Below are 20353 nucleotides of genomic sequence, written 5' to 3'. Positions count from 1 at the left end.
GGAAAGAAAATTTGATTCTCTTTCAGATGCGCTTAGATCCGGTAGGTACTTACGAACAATTTATGTGATTAATTTGAGGAGCTCTTGCTATGCCTCCGGCGGGCGATCTCCCGGATTTTTTGTTAGCTGGCAAATCCGATATCTGTCGGCGTGGGCATCAAGAATGATGATAATGGAAGCCATTGCAAATGGAAAATAGCAACTTCTAGAGCAAAAAGTTAGTTAAATTTGAAGACAAAAAAGTTGATTTTTTATGTAAACAAACGATTTTCTCCTTATCTCACTCAGCGCCTCTACAATGGGGGACCATTCGGATTCACCTATAGGTAAATCCAACGGAAGCTAACGATCCCTCCGCATCTGGTGGCAGGAATGAGAAACCTATGAAAAGAGGGGCTCCGCCAAAATTTGCCATTGCGCAGCATAGGCAAACTGCACTTTTTTCACTTTTTCATATCGAATTCCGCATCGTAGAGAAACAAACGAGCACTTTTTGAAAAGAAAATCTAATTCTCTTTCAGATGCGCTTAGATCCGGTAGTTACTTACGAACAACTTATGTGATTAATTTGAGGAGCTCTTGCTATCCGACGGACAATCTTCCGGATTTTTTGTTAGCTGGTCAACCCGGTGTCTGTCGCCGTGGGCATCGAGATTGATGATAATAGAAGCCATTACCAATGGAAAATAGCAACCACCAAGGCAAAATAAGAGTTAATTTTGAAAACGAAGAATTGAATTTTTGATGTAAACAAACGATTTTCACCTTATCTCACTTAGCGCCTCTACAATTGGGGGTCATCCAAATTCACCTATTGTGCGGTGGGGTGATGACGTTTGGAGGCGAATAAACTAACTTAGAGTGACTTTAACCAGAGAAAATAGGTAGAGAAGCGAAGAGTGTGAAGCCAAAAAAACCTTATCGAACCGTCAAACTGGTATCCTATCGAACAAAATCAACAAACCTTGACGATTGCCGCATAATTCATGATAAGTATTGCGATCATTCGAAACATTTTTTTACCAATATTTTTAAATATCAAGGATATTACTGTAAATAACATTGATTCCTTAAATTGACGAAAATTGATCCTTTTTGGTATACATTTTAGATGATTTCTTGTTAATAAATCAACAGCATAAATCATTTTCTAATGCAGTACACGAGAAAGACACTACCCTCGATAGGTGGATTAATCTGTTTTTCGGTAGTTGCCAACATCCGAGTTACGAAATCAAAACAGAAAAAGTGTTGCCGTTCAGACGGCTGTTCACTCTTCGCTTCTCTACCTATTTTCTCTGACTTTAACAGCGACCATCTGTCAAATCCATACAAATTCCCGTTCCAAACGAGCAGGAGACCTGTCAAAATTGGAACATGACGCCACTCTCCCTTCCAGTCACTCTAAACTAACTCTATTGTCTGTGATGATGCTAGCGGGCGGCGAAGGCGTTACCTAGCGTAACGTTCCCCATGCAGAGTCGAAACGTCAACAAAAATCTCCGCCGAGCCGAAAGTCGCGTCGTTGTGAAAAGTTTTGTAGTCTCGGACTTGTTTTCTGTTGTGAAAATTATGTTTTACTAGTGAATTTAGGATACAAATGCAGATATGGCAGGTTTAACAGATGTCGATAGGTAAGCCATAGATGGAATGGGTCGGAACTTGGGGTATTCGGCGTTCTGAGAGCGATCATCGATAGGCCATCCATTACCGAGGTGCGCCTTGACAGCAGTGATGGTATTAATTTCGTGTTGGTTTTGGCCTATTCCAGCCCGTTTGTTAAAACGGAAAATGCATGTAAAATATGCGGCTCGTCTGAGGGGGACATGGAATCGATCTTTTGCAACGCAGACGATACCCGGATGTTGAACAAAATCTACAAATGCACCAAAGTAGAGGTAAGTTCCCGATGCGCTGCAAGATGGATAGGTAAAGAGAGTGCAGTACTAGTTTATTTACATCGCGAGGAAAACATCCGCAGACCGCTCACCGCTGTTCACGATTTTTGGACATGATGGTAACGCGGTGGGAATTCGTAGGCTTCGAGGGGCGATCGGATGTACAACCCGTCATATTAATGAAACCGTTTAAAATAATCTCAATATTCAGATCTGTGGTTGCTTCCCGGCTTCCATCCCGAATAGAAAAATACTATTCATGGTATCTTGCATATTATACAATGCTTATTGAGCGTATAATAATCATTCAAGGAATAATAGATTTATGATTAAATGATTAGAGCACCAAAACATCGACTATTCAAAATTTTTCATCTATCATAGAGCTTACGATAATGATACATTGAATAATGCATGAACAATTTTATTATTAAATCCGTAGCACACAATTACGTTACCCTGCGTCGCTAGCTATATGCGGCGCCATAATTTGAAACGTTCTAACACGATCAGTAAAACTACGGGAATATGCTTGACACTGCTTGTCGAAAATCAAGTTGCACGACAGTGTTGCGGTGCGTCTTGGGTGCTTCAACATATACAATCCTTCACTTTTATTGCATTTGCATGTACTACGACCTAGATTACGACCGTCGTATCACCACCCCGTCGCCCATCAGATGAACTCAAAAACAGGAGCCCCGTTTCTGTTGCTGGTTTTCCGCCGAATAGAAATATCACTTAAAAACTTACCTTCTACTACTAGCTATGGGAACGATGACAAAGTGGGTGTTGGTCCCGAATTTGGTTGACTCTGAGTCGCCCGCGAACACTGAGCATCTTTGGTCTACTACGTAAGCACGGCGCGAGAAACTACGGAGCAGCATCGGAAACTTCACACAGTTCGAATCCCGAACATACAAAAAAATTGAATAAAAAAAAACACCACACCACTGACAACTTTGACAGAAAGCGGCGAGTGTCCGCAGGGGTGTGAACTTTTTCCATGTCGGTAAAACAGAATTGATGAAATATTTCTCTTTTATTTTTATTGTTCACTGTATCATATAGTTGATGATAAACTGATTATAAAGTCTATGATATCTCGAAATTTTTGTTCGAGAAAAAAGGCGTTTTTGAATGGTAACGATACTTAACAACCCATTCAGTCTATCATTGAAACGTCGAAAATGATAACTGTAATCATTAATATGATTCGTGGTATCATTGGTTTATAATCCAGTTTATCATTACATGAATAATACGAAAATTATAACATGTATAATAGTCGTATGATACCGTTTTATTCGGGATGTGTTTAGTAAACATGTACGCATGGTTAAATATTTGTCCAAATATTGCTCAAAAATCTTGTTTGAATCTATCTAATTTTTATTAGTATGAAACAGAAATCTGATTCACTCCCCGCATAATCATTAACTGTAAATGCATCGTTTTCCATACTCTAGGTGACTATTAACAATTGTCATCTAACCGTTTCTTAAACTATCAGAGATAACAGTAAGATAACCATACCATGTACATATTTGCCAGTTTGACAAATGGTTATCGGCTAAATTACAGTATGTGGAATAGGCGGTTAAGATAGGTTACCATAAAAAATCGCTCGAATTTCTCGAACAAATTTTTCGCAAAACAGTTAAGGATATGGTTGGTTTATTATTCAGTTTTTCACTGTATAACAAATGGTTTGAGATCAGTTGAACAATAAATCTGGAAGAAATACGAACAATGTATGTGTTATTATTGATTTATAGTTGTCTACAGTATTTTAAGCGTATGATATATGGTTCTGCTGTATTTAAACAATTAAAAAAAGTCGGTTATGCTTTCACCAGAGATTTTTTTTTTATTTTATTTAATAAACATTTAATCTTCGATTTTATCCACAAAACGCATTACTTTTTTCGAATATCCGGGTAGCGCCTACGATGGTGAGCCTCCCTCCGATGGGGACGGATTTTCCCGAATATACATATTTGCCTAGATTAGGATGGAATTCCTCGCAGACGCAGTCAGGCGGAATGAGGCTCATGTTGTTTAATTCAAAATACGCGATTTCTGCAAAATAATGTTCATGTGATGAGTTATACCACCAAAAAACAGCACCTAATAATTCTGCAAAACTTACCCCTGCTCAGTCTAGACGGCTCCAGCTGCTTCAAACAGTTTATGCAACAAATTGGCATTTTGTTTTTCACTCCGCTTGCGATGGCCACACGAAAGATTTTTTTTTATTTTTCTGCAAAACTGTGCAGACTGAAAAATTGGGTCGTCACAAATACCAATATTTGCGACCATTCAGCAAACTGTTGAATTCAAGCGCCATACAGTTCAATACACGTGTGTAAGTGCATTGTTGAAATATAATCATAAACCATTTGAGAAATGGCTATTACATATTGCCACCATGTCTTACGAGTTTTCATCGCTATAATATTTGATAATTTCTGCACATTATGATATACTGTTACAACTTGGTATAGGATAAATAGACCATTCTTTATGATCCTTAGGCATTCGATTATAGTGTTTAACAGAAAAGCACCTGATCGTGATACAGTAACATTAACAGATAGAGGCGACGTACTGTTTGGAGTTTAATACAAACTGTAATTAACTATGCGGGTCCTAGTCAAATCTAAAGTGAGATATTTGACTCTGCACTGAACGGCGGCTTGCGGTGAAAATTACTATTCTGAGGGTCAATTTAAATACACAACGCCACTAAATTTGTGCAAACTGAGTTTCGTTTCAATTTCACAGAATTATGTTTTCGGGTCAAATATTTGACAGGTAATGCACTCAAGGAAAAAAATCTGTTTATTTTATTTATTTTCCAAATATTTGAACCTGCGTGTCGGCATCTTATTGCAACAATTAATTTTATTGTTATTGTATGGTTATACAACAATACATTCTGTTGTGTAAAAAAATTAAACAATATCAAATATCCCAAGTAACAATTTTGATTTTATCGAAGTTTTTTAGCGATTGAAAAACCCTAAACATAAAACCATTGCATTGATGCCGACTTTAAAGTTATCTCGAGTTCTAATACGCCTCCATAAGCCCACGTTCTGGCTAGTTGTCCCAGTCTTATTACGATCTACAGGACTTTCGTATGCAAACCGGCTTAGGATTTCGGGTTATATCCAGAGATGGCATAGATACACTGATAAACAGCTCTGCGTACACATCTTCAATAAAATGTGCGCCGCTCTATTTTGCTACGAATGTGGACCGGCAACAAACACACATCGCTCAGCCGTAAAACTTTGCGTGAGTGTGCGAATGCGTAAGTTGCCACACGAGCAGCGCGAGCCATCGCAGAGCTCAAACTTCTTCTGCGTGAGCTTCGCTCATTTCTAGGAATGTGCTACACATCTGCGCTGTCTGAGCTGCAAATTGTAGGCTCTCGGCAGTACAGAGTAGCGCAGCGCTGCGATTTGAGCTGGGTGTTGGACTGTACTTTCTCTTGCTTTTCTGCGCTCACCGTCGTGCGCGATGCGACAACAATACCGAGCGCGTGCAGTCGGACCACGCAGAAGATCAAGGATTTTAGAAAAAATACTTCTAACGATAAATGATACACCATACGAACAATCAAAGATAGCAGTTGCTCTTGCGGTAGCATGATGCGACACCCTCGCGCTGTGCTCGTATCACAGTGCAATCAAACATCTGATGCACGCTTTATCGCGGGATCTATCGTTATCGGATCATGTTACAAGTCGCGATAAACTTTATTCATCACGATTATGGCCACTTTTGCACCCGGAACCAAAATTCATGATCTGAAATATTACATTCATATGCAGATCGTGAAGCTTCAGCAATAAGAATTCACAAAAAGTGATCGAAAACCGAAATTTATCATTTCGACTTCATGATAACGATCGCATCGTGGCCGCACATGCCGAGCGATTCATTATTCGCGGAGCATGGGTTGTTATGAATGCTTGACGACAAAACTCTATCGTTGTTGCTATGATCGCGCGATGCCTTCTAACCGCGACACATTTGGGATCCTATCATGATCACTAGATTTCCATCCTTGCAGAATATAATACTTTACACGCACTCTTTCTCATCGATGCAGGCTGTGTGTAATGTGTATTTTTTTATCTTCTCACTTAGCGCTCTGAGGAGCAAGCCATCTCTGGTTATATCATAGTTTTATCGTATCCCCGATACAACCTTCAAAATAAAACCATCTTCTGACTTGTCAAACATTTGTTTTGTTTATTTCTCACTAATGTTCGATCTTCAGAATAAATTATGCTTTTTTTTTTCTATACAGCCATCAATTGGAAAGATTTCGATCTGGAATTCAGATTTGTTTTCCTATTTAATACGTGGTAGGAGACATCAAGGTTTTTTTTTCTGATTACAAATGTGATAATTACACATTTTTCCTTCAATTTTATTGGCAAACGTTGTCCGGAGAACTTGTAGCAAACAACTATAGCTTTCAATTTGCGCCGAAAGAATTAAATTTTGACAAGTTCTAGTGTAGTTATGATTTTTTGAAGTTCAAAAATAGTCGAAAAACACTAAATTGATTTGATAGACCTCCTAATTGGGTTTTTAAATTTTGAAAAATGTATTCATTTTTTGTTTTTATACGAAAGAGCACCTTCTTCTGAGCCACCATGATTTTTTTCAGATTTTTAGAACTTTAATTTGATACCTAAAATCAATTTCAAAGAGATTTTTCGAAATCACCTTATGACAGCTGGGCAACTGTTTGACAGCTCCGCCCAGTACAAAATGCAACGAGGGGTGAGTCGACAAATCGCTCCCATACAAACTTCAAATTAATATTTAAATAGGTTCCCGGGCACCAAAATTCATGAAAATTTGGATTTCGGCTCAGTTTGGCATGCAGATTCAGAATATGGAATCATCTCAGCACCCCTAAAGAACTCAATTTCAATGGATTTTTGGATCAGTTACTTCTTTAGGATGACAATCAAAATATCGGGGTGGACTTGAGAATCAGAGAACATTTTTTAAAAGGTGTACAGGCCTAATATATATATAGGTTATGAAACATCAATAGAGGTAATAAACTATAGAGGAAGAATGTCGCTGGCGTCGCCGCCGCAACATCTCTTGCTGACGGAGATTTGGAAGTGTCAAAGCGAAAAAGTATGTAGATTATCAGATGTTTACTTGGCATGTTTGCAAACGAGAAGAAAGGGAACACCAGCGACAATCGTCCTCTAGTTTATTAACACTATTGAAACATCTAGAATCCAGCTAATTTGGGGTCTCCAGTTAGCCTAGTGATTAAAGCTATGGATCGCCAATCCGAAAACGGCGGGTTCGATTCCCGTTCCAGTTGGAAAAATTACCTCGACTCCCAGGGCATTGAGTATCATTGTGCTTGCTTCACAATATACAAAATGAAAGCCCTTCAATTAAGAGCTGTGGAAGTGCTCAAAGAACACTAAGTTGAAGCGAAGCAAGCCAAGTCCCAGTGGGGACATAGAGCCATAAAGAAGAAGAACCGGTTTTTTCGGCTTTCTTCGGGATATTTTGGCTTGGGAAAACTAGTGTCGCACCCCCTAATTTTTAGTATAGGTTTTGTGAAAATTTTGAAAAATGAAATACTTTTGTGATGACACCACGACACCACAAATTGTGTAACACAAGAATTAACCATTTCAGAATGCCACTCGAGGTGAAAATAGAGTAAATAAGTTCGTTCTATTATAATCCCCTTTGACACACTATTAAAAAAAATACTGTTCACAAAGCTACTCAAGATTAAACGTGATACTTTTGATTAGATTTCTTTTGTGTCACTGTTTTTTTTTGCTGCGCACATTGAGTATCATCCTTATCTATATATTTTGATAGGTCACTCCAGTCTGTGGTCTAATATCTCCCATTTGTGAGTCCTGCCGTAAACGTATTGATGCATTCGATGAAAATGCAAAACCGAAAGTGGTTGAGTTTGTCATAAAGGATGAACCGGACCAGAATGCCTTGGATTACGACCCGTTTAGCTTTCAAGATCCCATGGCTAGTGATACGCTTGCCGAAGAGGTTACAGATGTCTTCGAAGATGTAAACGTCAAGTTGGAAATCAGCTTAGATGAAATTCCGGATAAATCAACCCCAAAAGAACAGAAACCGAAAGGAAAAGGAGGCCGTAAGGGGAAGAAACCTCCCGAAGCCAAGGACTCAAATGTCATAGAAATTAACGAAGACAAAGTTGAGCCAATTGAAAATGAAAAAGAAAATGTTCCCAGTAGTCGTGTGACTAGAAAATCAGCTAAAAAACCAACGGCTAAAAGCGATCATGGGAGTGATTCAAGTGACTACGATTGGGCAGGCGATGATGACGATGCCAAATTTGATAGCGATCCCAGTAAAGCTAGTTCAGAGGACGAAAAACCTTTAAAGAAACGCAAAGCAGTCAAAAAGAAGCCAAACCCTACCGGAGAGAAGCGCAAAATCGGGCGACCCCGAAAGATTCGACCGGAAGGTGAAGGTAAAGAAGCTAAAGTGCCCCAGGAGTGCAAAATTTGTGGTCGCGTTGTGACATACATGCGAGAACACATGCGAATGCACAAAATCGATAAGCAACACAAGTGCCCGTACTGTGATCGGATGTTTGTCCAGGGAAATAATTTAAAATACCACATTCGCAAACATCTGGGAGAAAGACCGTACTCTTGCGAGTTGTGCGATAAAACTTTTTATTGTGCGCCGCATTTGAAGTCACATATGGTTAGTAAAATACTGGTTTGGCGTTGTAATGCAATAATGAAATTGATATTCGAAAAAAAAATATTTCAGAAAGTACACGGACCTCAAGGTTTATATCAGTGTGATAGGTGTCCTAAAACCTTCAACCAGGAGTGCAATCTCAGAAAGCATATTAGAGTGCATACAGGTATGAACATATTAAAAGTAGCTTGTTTTTCATAGTCATTAATCAACACATTTCTCTCCCGTTAGGTGAAAAGCCATACAAATGTACCAAGTGTGACAAGGCATTTAATAGTACTTCGAATTTAAAGAACCATCAAAGGCTACATGCCGACGATCGTGCGTTCACTTGTGATCATTGTTCCAAAAGTTTCGTCGATATTCTACATTTACAGCGTCACATACGAGTTCACACTGGTGCGTATTTGAAGATGATCATATTGATTTAAATTTCATGACTGTCATCTTATCAACAGGATATCAACCATATATTTGCCATGTATGCTGCCTGGCATTCAACTGCCAGAACGGAATCGTTGAACATTTAAAAACGCATATTTTGGAACGAAAAGAACTCTGGTCAAAAAATCCAAAGCACAGACCAGCAGACGTAACACTTGAAACAAATTGCGATTGAGTCGTCGTCACGGAAACAAATAATGTTCAAGGCTGATCACGCTGTGTTTCACAAAGCCCTCACTAGGTGGTGAAAGCGAGCAAACGTCAAATAGAAGCAAAATCGGTGTACATGCTTTGCGAACTACAGAGTATTCAAACCTTGATTTGTGCTAATCATTAAAAGATGAATAAGAAGTGAATATAGTGAGACGTCTGTCTCTCAATGGCTTAGATTGCTTAGAATACAAAAATGAAGTATGCAACCTCTAATCCTAATGTATTGTAATCTTGCTTATCCGAAACTGATCAAGCCGCGAACTGCCACATGTTATTTTTGACAAACGAGGTAAGAAATTCAGTACCTACCTACTATATTTTTTTCATCTGTACTAACGAGATGAAAATGATTCGTCCTCAAAATTATTAAACAGAGTAAGTCGATGAAGAGAAATCTATCATTGCAAACACGCCCGTCTGGCGCTAAAGCACTAGAGCTACTTATGCGCTAGTTGGGTCATTCTCCACTTCGTGCATACTGTGCAAAAAGATAGAACAAGTAATGATTCCGCTTCAAAATTACTTAGCTGTTCGCAGGTGGCAAGTATGGATGTATTGCATCTTGCAATGCTTTTTATATAGCGCATTTAATTCACCACTGGACTATCGCACTAGTTTTTACGAGTGCGAAAACGCAAATAGAAGTGCGCGATTGCATCCAATCAACTTGGTGTCTTCAGAGCACTTATTCAGCATACATTGAAGGAATAGTGCGCCGAAGACATCAATTTGATTTGATGCAATCGCGCAGTTTTATTCACATTTTCGCACTTTTGAAGACTCAGTGCGCAGTCCAGTGATGAACTAAATGCGGTATACTATCGAGCAAATGTTCGATCCTTTAAACTATTTATTCACACGTGATACAACCAGTGTCTTAATTTATCAAATTACAGTCATCCCCACCGACGCCCAGTGGCTCCTGCGTCGTAGATTTGTTTTTGTTTTGATTATCGTCTCGACAACCCCTGTGCCACTCTCTGAAGTTCAAGCAATGAAAAATTCATTACCTCGCTGTCGGCTGAATTTCTACCACACTGATATTCAAAGTCAGCATATTCATGTTCAATTGATATTTTTTAGTTTAAGCACGATCTCGTAACGCCTGCCGGGCAAATCAAATGGAGCTGTCACTTTTCCTTGCGGAAAAATATCCCGTGCAATTATTCCCCAAGGAAAACTGACATGAGCCTCTGTACGAATTTGCCCTGTCCTGCTCACTCCCACAGAAAATTTTAAAAGTAAAACTCGTGCTTAAAAAAATCAACTTTTTGCAACTTGTCACATAAATAACTATTATGCAATTCAGTATCATAATTTACATTTTATATAACTCATTTTGGTATCATAATGGCCAATTTTTCCGAACTGGTTTATTATGCAACTGAAATGAGTTACATAATGAAAAATAGTTGTATAATGTTCATAATGCAACTCATTTGGGTTGCATTATGAACATTATGCAACTCAAATGGGTTGCATTATGAAAAAAATCATTGCATAAAATTTTGTATGGAACTCGATTTTTTCAGTACTCTTCGTATTTATCCAGCTCGGCAAGCCTCGTTGGATAAATGCACGACTCGTGCTGAAAAAATCAACTTCCCGATCAACCATTTCACAAGTTTGTTCTCTTCGTCATGAGGGGTTTTTGTCAACCAAATTGCCTGAAACTTGGCCATATCATTCATCTTAGTTGGGAATGATTTGAGGCCAACTTTGAGTTAAATAGGGCTCTAAAAACACCCCAAGACGAAGAGAACAAAACGGCCGAGAATAGGTAATTTCCCCTATATTGAATTTCCGATATCAACGTAACTTTGCATATTGATATCGAAACACAAAGATAAGTCACGATGCACCTTTACCGTTCTGCTCGGTATCGTTGGATGAAGCTGAGCAAAGGTATTCCGATACTTTGAATGACAGCAGGAGCAATGTTTTGGTTTTGCTCAAATTAGAAAAAAAGGAAACCAAAGTTGAATCGAGACGGTTTCTCCCAGTGAAAAAAATGCTTCTTTGGTCCGGATTTTGCCGCATCTCACCGGATTGCTTCATGGGACAGCAAAATAAGCAGGAATCTATGCTGTTGATAGGTACTTTGAACATTTCATTGGCCACCAGACGCCACCGCCGTTGGGTGATTCCCGTGCTCCGGCAAAACTCACTCCTGCGCTCAAGGTTTATTGGGCGGGAACCTTGTGAAATTATGTGATTTGCCAAATTGAGGTTTCCCAACAAAGATCCAGAACGCCGGATACATCTTTAAAAAGTTCTGTTGTAACTTTGGAAACCGGAAACTATTGAAGGCTAGTAATTTGTTCGAAATTTGCATATTCATATTCAAAGGCATATGAGTTTGGCAACCCATAATCTTCGTAACAGTGTGTGACTCAGTAAGTGTCTACATATTGTGGATTTGGAAGAAAACCGAAGAATGAGCATCGCTCAAATTATACTGCATTACTAGCGAACTTAAGGTGAGATGAGACGGACTCACCATGGTACTCAGAAACATTTTTCCGTTGTGAAAACAAAAACCAATTTCACACAAAATTCTGGACTTGCTAACTTATTGTACCCGTGCGCTTATTGTTTTCAGTAAATACACACTTTCTAGTTTGAGTTTTCGCAAAAAAAAAGCAAAAAATAAATACCGAAATAATTTGTCCTATTAACAGCGGCTAGCGTACAGTTTCACCTTAACCACCAACACCACAAGCTCACTCACGCAAAATTGGGCGCGCTCGCACTGACAGACCCCCAGGTAGGATATTGTCCGTGCAGTTGAAACCCGGAATTTTTGACTAGCGAAGTTGGATTTTTCTCCTAATCCGTGCGTCGGAGCTAACTTCGGAAGTGGTGCGCTGTATAGCGGACCAGGTTTACTATACAGCGCACCACTTCTGAAGATAGGTCCGACGCTCGGATTAGCAGAAAATCCCAACTTCGCTAGTCGAAAACTCCGGGTTTCAACTGCACGGACAATAAAGTCGTGACTGTCGACACTGCGTCGGACTAAAAACGAAAACATCAGGGATGCATGTCGGGTCGGATGAGAAATGACAGAAAGTTCGCTGAAAACTTCGCTTCGCTAGTCCAACTGGCGAACTCCGATTTGGTGCTGCGAGGTCAATAATATCTTCAAGTTCCCATGAATGTAAGTTCCATTCCCAATTTAGGAAATAATTACAAAAAAAAATCACAATGCATGAACTGGAAGGGTGGGTGGGTGGAGAGGTGGCTGTTATTTTTAGTTTTTTTTTTATGACTGGCGGGTCGATAAAACAGAATTCACTATTTTTAGTATCGATTTATCGTCAAAAATATTTATCGATCGATAACGATGTGCATTTGCTTTTATTTAAATTTCTTTAAGAAACGATGTCGATCGCTATCGATTTTTTATATGAACGTCTTTAAAGATCGTTATAAAGAAATGTGAAGATTTTTAAAGAAATGGTTGATAAATAACAATTCGGCAAGCCTCGTTGGATAAATGTACGACTCGTGCTGAAAAAATCAACTTTTTTCAACTCGTCACATAAATCAGGCCAAACATGTCTAAAGGTCCAATCTGCAGAAGAGAGGCTCTCTTTGGTTTCTCTCTCTCTCTCTCTCTCTCTCTCTTCTTGGCGTAACGTCCTCACTGGGACAAAGCCTGCTTCTCAGCTTAGTGTTCAATGAGCACTTCCACAGTTTTTAACTGAGAGCTTCCTCTGCCAATGACCATTTTGCATGTGTATATCGTGTGGCAGGCACGAAGATACTCTATGCCCAAGGAAGTCAAGGAAATTTCCTTTACGAAAAGATCCTGGACCGACCGGGAATCGAACCCGTCACCCTCAGCATGGTCATGCTGAATACCCGTGCGTTTACCGCCTCGGCTATATGGGCCCTTTGGTTTCTCTCTCTTTCGTTAATATCTCAGCTGTTGTATTTTGATTGCCTCCTTGCATTGAACGATGGTCAAAACAATCCTCTTTTGTTTTGTACTGCAAAAATACTTGAAAAGTGTACCATTTCATTGCAATAATTGAAAGAGAAAGTGAACAAAGAGAGCCTCTCAAATGCAGATAGGACCTATTGAAATGTTTGGCCTGAAATAACTATTATTACCAGATTATTTATTACTATAAATCTTCCCAAGGTGCGAAGAGTTTACATTTTGGTGACCAGCTTTAGGGAAGATTCAAATATTACGTCCATCAATTTTCGGGATTTCTAGACCCCCCTCCCCCCTCTGTCACGCATTTTCCCTATACCTAATACACTGAAAAAAATTGACACGATCGATTGATGTGTTTTAACTTATGGACCGATTCCTTAGCCTCAACGTTGGTCTGATGTGTTTTTCCAATGTATTCAAAGTTTTCTACACATTAGATTAATCAGATTCATAACATGGACTCCGCAACAGAGCTTACATCACCAAATAAAATGTGATTCACCTCAACATGATATTTGTTACACTTGGCTTTCAAATAGCTCTACCTTCAACTGAATCCGATAGTCAAAGCATCACAATTTCATATGTGATAGGATTGAAATTGAAGTAATTTTGCAAATGAATTTGCGCTACTGTTTTTAACAAATGAATTATATAATTGGTGGCACATGACCCAAAATCGTTAAACGCTTCAAATATTTTTTCATCATGGCCGACATCAGAACGTGAGTTTGCTGTCTGCTGCTAGGTATGTTGTCTCATTTTGTGTTAAAGAAATTCGATATTAAATTATATTCCTTTTAGTCCATTTACAGAAGAGAACATCGACATCAAATTTAATATCTTCCGGAAATACGCTCACATCGGGAATACTCCATTCTCGAGAAGAATTTTTCCGGGATACTTCTTCCGGGTCAGCAATTGCCTCATTTCGTCGTCTTCGGGGAAGTCAATTGAGCCTTCTCCGGTTGCGCATTTGCAATGGCTTTACCACTTCGGAAAGGTTCCTGGAGCCATTGGCGGAAGAGGTGGCACGGGATGGTTGGCAGGATTCAAGGTGAGATGACTCATATTTTTGGAAGCAGCAGGTGCAAATTAAAGAAGGATGTGGCTGCATCCCACAGCTGGTGGCGGAAGATCGTTCGGGAGTCATTACAAACGGGAAAGCGGTACATTTATTCATGTTTAGTTTTGGCGTATGTCCTGTTCCGGGACAGTAGCTAGACTTTGGCTTTGGTCCGTTGACTCGTCAACTTCGAATATATTAATTTCTTAATTGTCCTTAAATTTTCAAAATTTTGTCAATAAAATATTTTTGCCCCCCATATATAACACATTAAAAGAACAGGAGCAATAAAAGCACAAACTCATCAAATAAATTTGTGATAAAAGTGCACTTACAATAAATTATTATTGCATCTACAAACTTCGAATTTTAATTATAACAGATCATCGAATTCACTTATATACCCGGATAAAAAATACAATAGAAAAACATAGGATTCTTATGTAACAGTACCATTGAAAACCATACTCTCACAATAGAATTCAATGTTAAAATAACGGTAGAAAAACAATAGAATCAAATGTTTCTAACAATAGAATCAAATGTGAATGAGCATTTCACATTGAATTGTATAGGTTGTTAAGTATCGTAACAATAGAAAAAAGGACTTTTTTCCATACAAGTTTTTTCGCAAAACAGAAGATTCTAATGTAAATGAAATGTTGTTAATGCATATACGGGGAATCAAATATACCGTAGGTTTTTATGTATTTGTATTGTTTTGAACTGTTAAATATGCCAAGAACTGTCTATTTTGAACTGTGATCTTACATTAGGTTCAATGGTTTGGGGATGGTTTTCTATTGTGAAACAGAAGATTCTTATGTTTTCGAATTGTTCCAAAAAGTGAATTGCACGGTAAACGTATTGTTTTGGGTAGAGATTTTATTTATGGTTCCACATTTGATTCAATTGTTTTGGAATTGTTTTCTATTGTGAAACAAACATACTGTTTGTACTGTATTTACATTGAATTCAATGGTTTGGGTATCGTTTTCTATTGTGATACGTTGTGTGTTACAGAAGATTCTTATGTTTTCGAATTGTTTCAAACAGTGAATTGCACGGTAAACGTATTGTTTTGAGTAGTAATTTTATTACTGATTCCACATTTGATTCAATGGTTTGGGAATTGTTTTCTATTGTGATACACAAGATTCTTATGTTTTCATATTGTTCTTTGAGCACTGACTTAATTACACATTAGATTCTATTGTTCTGGAATTGCTTTCAATTGTGATTACGGAACATACTGTTTTTCCCTATCCAAAGGTTTGCGAATTGTTTTCTATTGTGAAACAGAAAATTCTAATGTTTTGGAATAGTTTTATTTTACAAGCGATTATGAACATTTTGGCATGATTTGATCTATTTCTGCTTTTTACTTTTGTTACTGATTGCTTGAGAAAATTCTGAAAAACAGTGAATCTGAACTATCTTTATGCATTTGGACTAGAAGCTTGTATATTTTATGCTACATTCAGGGCTACATTTTAAGAACACAGATCGAACAATTTTCTAATATTCGGATCAATCATGTCGTAAATCGAGTAATGTTTTATTGCATTAATGATTGAAGCTTGGGCTCCCATGCCCCACCAGCCAGATAACTGGGTTTAGCAGACTAAGCATTATATGTGGCAACACTATAAGCGGCATGATGGAACCGTGCCTAAGCGCGCTAAGTGTTAGACCACTAATGTAGTTGCATTTAGTGAGTGATGAGGTACAAAAGTAACATAACAGCGTGCTTAACCATTATTGTAGCACTAAAAAAAACTCGATATACTACAACTTGAACCTATACTTGAACGTCATTCGAAGCGTTAAAATGCAAGATATTGCATAGATTAAGTTCGTTAAATGTTGACTTTACACAAGCTTCTATGTTGTTTGAATAGTTCTTCAAATATTCGAATCGCTCATTTTATTGTTCAATAAACGTCTAATTGCATTAATGGATGAAGCTTGGGCTCCCATGTCCCACCAGCCAGATAACTGGGTTTAGCAAACTAAGCATTATATGTGGCAACACTATAAGCGGCATGATGGAACCGTGCCGAAGCGCGCTAAGTGTTGTTAGACCACTAATGTAGTTGCATTTAGTGGGTGATGAGGTACACAAGTAACATTACAACGTGCTTAACCATTATTGTAGCATTTATGGACATTTGATGAACTACAGCTTGTGGAATACAGCATACAATATAGAATTTGATTCAAAGGCATGCATGTGTTCCATGTTTAAAGAGCGAACCTATATTTAAAAACCTTGTAAAGCTACCAAATGCAAAAGATGGTTCTACGGTTCTACTCAGTAATATGTTTCACATTTGATTTCACGAAAAAAAGTTTGATGATGAAACTATAGAGCTTGCTGACGTTTATTCACCTTTCTCTTTCAAACATGCAGGCGGAATAGAATTTGTTGTCATCAGGAAAGGTTTCCCGATGAAAACAAATCCTATCCCGCCTGCATGCTTGAAAGAGAGAGGCGAATAAACGTCAGCAAGCTCTATTGCAGTCAAGATTGCAGTCAAATTAAAGGAAGGGAAAATTAGTATTTTTACAATAAGTCCGTTGTCCCTCATGCAGATCTTGCTTAAATCGGCATTCAACAAGCTCTGGGTTGATTGCTTATGCACCGCGCACCGGCTTGACGTCCTTGTCACTGTTGAGAGATGAGAAGGGGTTATTAATAACGAAACGTGGGTTCAAATATAACTTAGAATTTTATGTACAGTGCCGATTCGTTCGTTGGGGGCTCATGAGATGGGCTGCCTCGATGGTTAGATGTTTGCAGATTGGGGCAAACCCCAACTAAAAAGTAGTGTCCGAGGTACTGTCAATGTCAAAATCGAAGGCGCTGTCGCATCGCAGGTCCTGTATACTGAACGTTTGTGCAAGTATATTAAGTCAATAATCAATAATTTTTAAATGCCAGTATTTTCTCTGTGTGTTGATACATACTTTCTGGGGTGGTCTATAAATTAGAAAACCATGATGCTCTCTTTATCAAAAGCACGCAACTTTTTCTTGCTATATTTCTATTTTTTCAATATTTTCTTTCAATATTTTTTTAATACTGGTACAATGAAATTAGCCCTTTTCAAATGTTAGTTTAGAAAACTTTAAAAAAAATCTTAAATATAGGTAAAAAGTACTAATTAGATGATTTTATTATATTATTAAAAAGGTCGAACCAACCCTGCGATTTTTTCTGGGAAAGTGTGATTCGCTACCAGCCCTGCCCTGCCAACTCAACTCGCCTCTCGGCTCTCGCAAAAGTGCAAACAAAACACATACAAACCTGTTGAAATGCCGCAACTGTTGAATGATTCAGCACTGCACCACACACTATATTTTCTCCCGTGAGGAAAATGCGGAAAATTCACGCAGCTGAGCGTGAATTTTCCACATTTTCGGCACACAAAACTGCTATTCGGAATTTTTTACCGCTGACGACCGAGCTGACTACAACAAAACTTGGCTGTCATCGATACACACTGTTTCGGAATTACTCAAAAACCCAAGCAAAAACCCTTTTTTTCAAACGTCCAGACCATTGAAAAACAGTACATTTCAATGTCACTGATACATTCTATTGTAAACTAATGGTTTGAACGAGGTTTGAACGCTGAATCCAACAGTAACAAAGAATTCAAATGTTAATCTATTGTTTAGGTATGTAACCATGGAATCTAATGTAAATCTTTTGTAATCATTAAAAAGAATCAAATTTTAAAAATACTGTACAATACATTCACAATAGAAAGCAATGTTAACATAAGAATCTGTGGTTTTTCAATTGTTTTTCCCATAGCCTTAATTGTTCGTTTTTATCCGGGTAGTGAAGTGCTCTTATTTCACGCGAGCTCAAGATTTTACTTCCACGAAAACTGAAATCGTGATAGTAACATTATGAGCTCGCGTGAAATAAGGGCACTTCACATTGTATCTTTTCTATGGAGGACTACATGGGCGCCAAAACGTTAAATCCACGTGCGTTATAACACGAAATTTATGTTCAACATCCATGATATTCATGAATTTTAAAGTTGAATTCCACTTGATTGAAATAGTTTATTTATTGGCACATCCATCACAATTCATATGCATTCAATTCAAATTTCGTGTGAGATACACATAAGAATCGTGCGGATTGTTTATAGATTGGGACAAAAACAATGTCGGTGAATCTATATGTTTTACACGTGACAATCACAGGTTTTACAATTTGCGCAAATCTATATGTAAAACACATTAGTCAGACGTGTCAATTTTTTTCAGTGCACGTAGTGTCACACTTTTGTAGACCCCCCCCTCCCCCAAATGTTGGACGTAATTTTTGAACGTCCCCTTATTCTGAACAAGTAACTTATGTAACGCCAGCACATTTCTAGCTATCTTGACCGAAAAAATGACAATTGACTTGTCAAAATCGACGCGAATCGCTTGTGTCAGTGTCACTCGGTGCATTTTCACGTTCATTCTTCAACGAGTTTGCTTCGGAAGGAAAATCACAGGTTTGTAGCGGGATGAGATTTTCAACTTTTTCAAACGTTTGTCACCAAGAATCGCGTTATTTTTCCGCAGAATCAAGATGTTCGCCCGCGCCGCCGCCATCTCCCGCACCGGAATGACCAACCTGGTCCGCTACTCGCACTCCCACGGAGGAATCCCCGGCGAGGTAAGTCGGAAGTCACATTATATAATAATGGCAGATTTTCATTCGGTACATTCTGAAAATTCCCTGAGATAATCTTATTGTTCTCTATTGTTTTCAGAACTTGCCATTCAGCTTGGGCAACCGCTACAAGCTGACCGCTATGTTCATCGTTTTCCTCGGATCCGGTCTGGGAGCTCCCTTCTTCGTGCTGCGACACCAGCTGCTGAAGCAGTAAATTGTGTAAGGGATGTCTTAGTACAACAGCAGTTTTCAACGCTATTTGTTTAGTGCTGGGATGGGCGAGTGCGACTTTCTTAACTAGAATGAGATTTTTGGCTCTTTCGATTCAAATTTCCAATTCGGTTAAAAAGATAAAGTGTTATGGGTGAAGTCGTAATAAATCGGTGAAGTGTAAAAGAATAATTCAGAAATCTTGTACTACAGAAATTGCTTAGATGACAATATCATAAAAGTTAAGTGTTGTTGAATGTTAAGAAATTAAATAATAACGCCCTTTCTTTGTGAATTTCTCAACTTTCCGCTACGTAAAGTTTCCAAGATGAAGATACATTTCGCTGGATACTAGTGGTATTCTTTGTCAGCAGGTGTTCATCCTGGAAAACATGTTTGACCACTTTTGATTTAAAGTCATATGGGCTGTTCATTAATCACGTTGACCAAATTTTGGTCATCTCAGACCCCCATTCCCCTCTCCTCGTAGACTTTTGTTTATACAAAAATTTCGAAATTTATTTGGAGCATAGACTTTGGCCAGGAAATCACTTCACTACGACTTTTTTCGGCAATTCCAGGAGTCTATTGGAAATTTCTCCTTGAATTCAAGTGGCAATTCCTCCATGTATTTTATTGGAAATTCATCCTGGAATTCCATTGGAAATTTCTCCAGGATTTCCAACGGAATTGCTCGAAGTAGTTCAACTTAATTGAGAATTTCTTCATGAGTTCCATTGAGAAATCCTCTAGGAGATTAATTGTGAATTGTTCCAGAAGTTCAGAAATCAGAAATTCTTGCAGGAGTTCAATCGCGAATTTCTCTAGCAATTCCACCAGCAGTTCCTTCGAAAATTTCTCCAAGAATTACATTGAGAATTCTTCCAGAAAATGCACCAGAAGTACTTTCCCAATGAGTTTCTTCAGAAAATTGCACCAAATCGAGCTCAACACTGAAAATTTTCTGAAAGAACTTTTGGAAGATTTCTTGAAGGAACTCCTAACAAAAATCCTGAATGAAGTTTTAGAGGAATATCTACTGTAGGTATTCCTCTAAAACTTAATCCAGGATTTTTTTTTGCTAGGTTTCTAGCTGCACTCTGAATACAGTTGAAACC

The 20353-nt window shown here is 38.3% G+C and overlaps 2 protein-coding genes across 3 annotated transcripts; both read left to right on the top strand.

The window, feature by feature from the left end:
• The first annotated feature begins 1473 nt into the window (after positions 1 to 1473).
• LOC134287344 (zinc finger protein 79-like) lies at positions 1474 to 9448 on the top strand. Its single transcript, XM_062849011.1, has 6 exons — positions 1474 to 1634; positions 1772 to 1898; positions 7788 to 8663; positions 8733 to 8829; positions 8895 to 9062; positions 9122 to 9448. Exons 1-6 carry the CDS (start codon positions 1609 to 1611, stop codon positions 9280 to 9282), a joined length of 1455 nt encoding a protein of 484 aa, XP_062704995.1. The 5' UTR covers positions 1474 to 1608; the 3' UTR covers positions 9283 to 9448.
• Positions 9449 to 18736: 9288 nt separating this feature from the next.
• On the top strand, positions 18737 to 19427 carry LOC109426805 (cytochrome c oxidase subunit 7C, mitochondrial). Of its 2 annotated transcripts, none has more exons than XM_019702341.3 (3): positions 18737 to 18861; positions 18932 to 19025; positions 19123 to 19427. In XM_019702341.3, exons 2-3 carry the CDS (start codon positions 18939 to 18941, stop codon positions 19237 to 19239), a joined length of 204 nt encoding a protein of 67 aa, XP_019557886.1. In that variant the 5' UTR covers positions 18737 to 18861; positions 18932 to 18938; the 3' UTR covers positions 19240 to 19427. The 2 variants fall into 2 exon arrangements, with proteins under 2 accessions (XP_019557886.1, XP_019557887.1); XM_019702342.3 differs by having other exon boundaries at positions 18820 to 18866.
• Positions 19428 to 20353: the final 926 nt, after the last annotated feature.

Source organism: Aedes albopictus, chromosome 2 (assembly GCF_035046485.1).
Source record: "Aedes albopictus strain Foshan chromosome 2, AalbF5, whole genome shotgun sequence".
NCBI lineage: Eukaryota > Metazoa > Arthropoda > Insecta > Diptera > Culicidae > Aedes > Aedes albopictus.
This window is presented reverse-complemented; position numbering and strand designations above follow the sequence as displayed.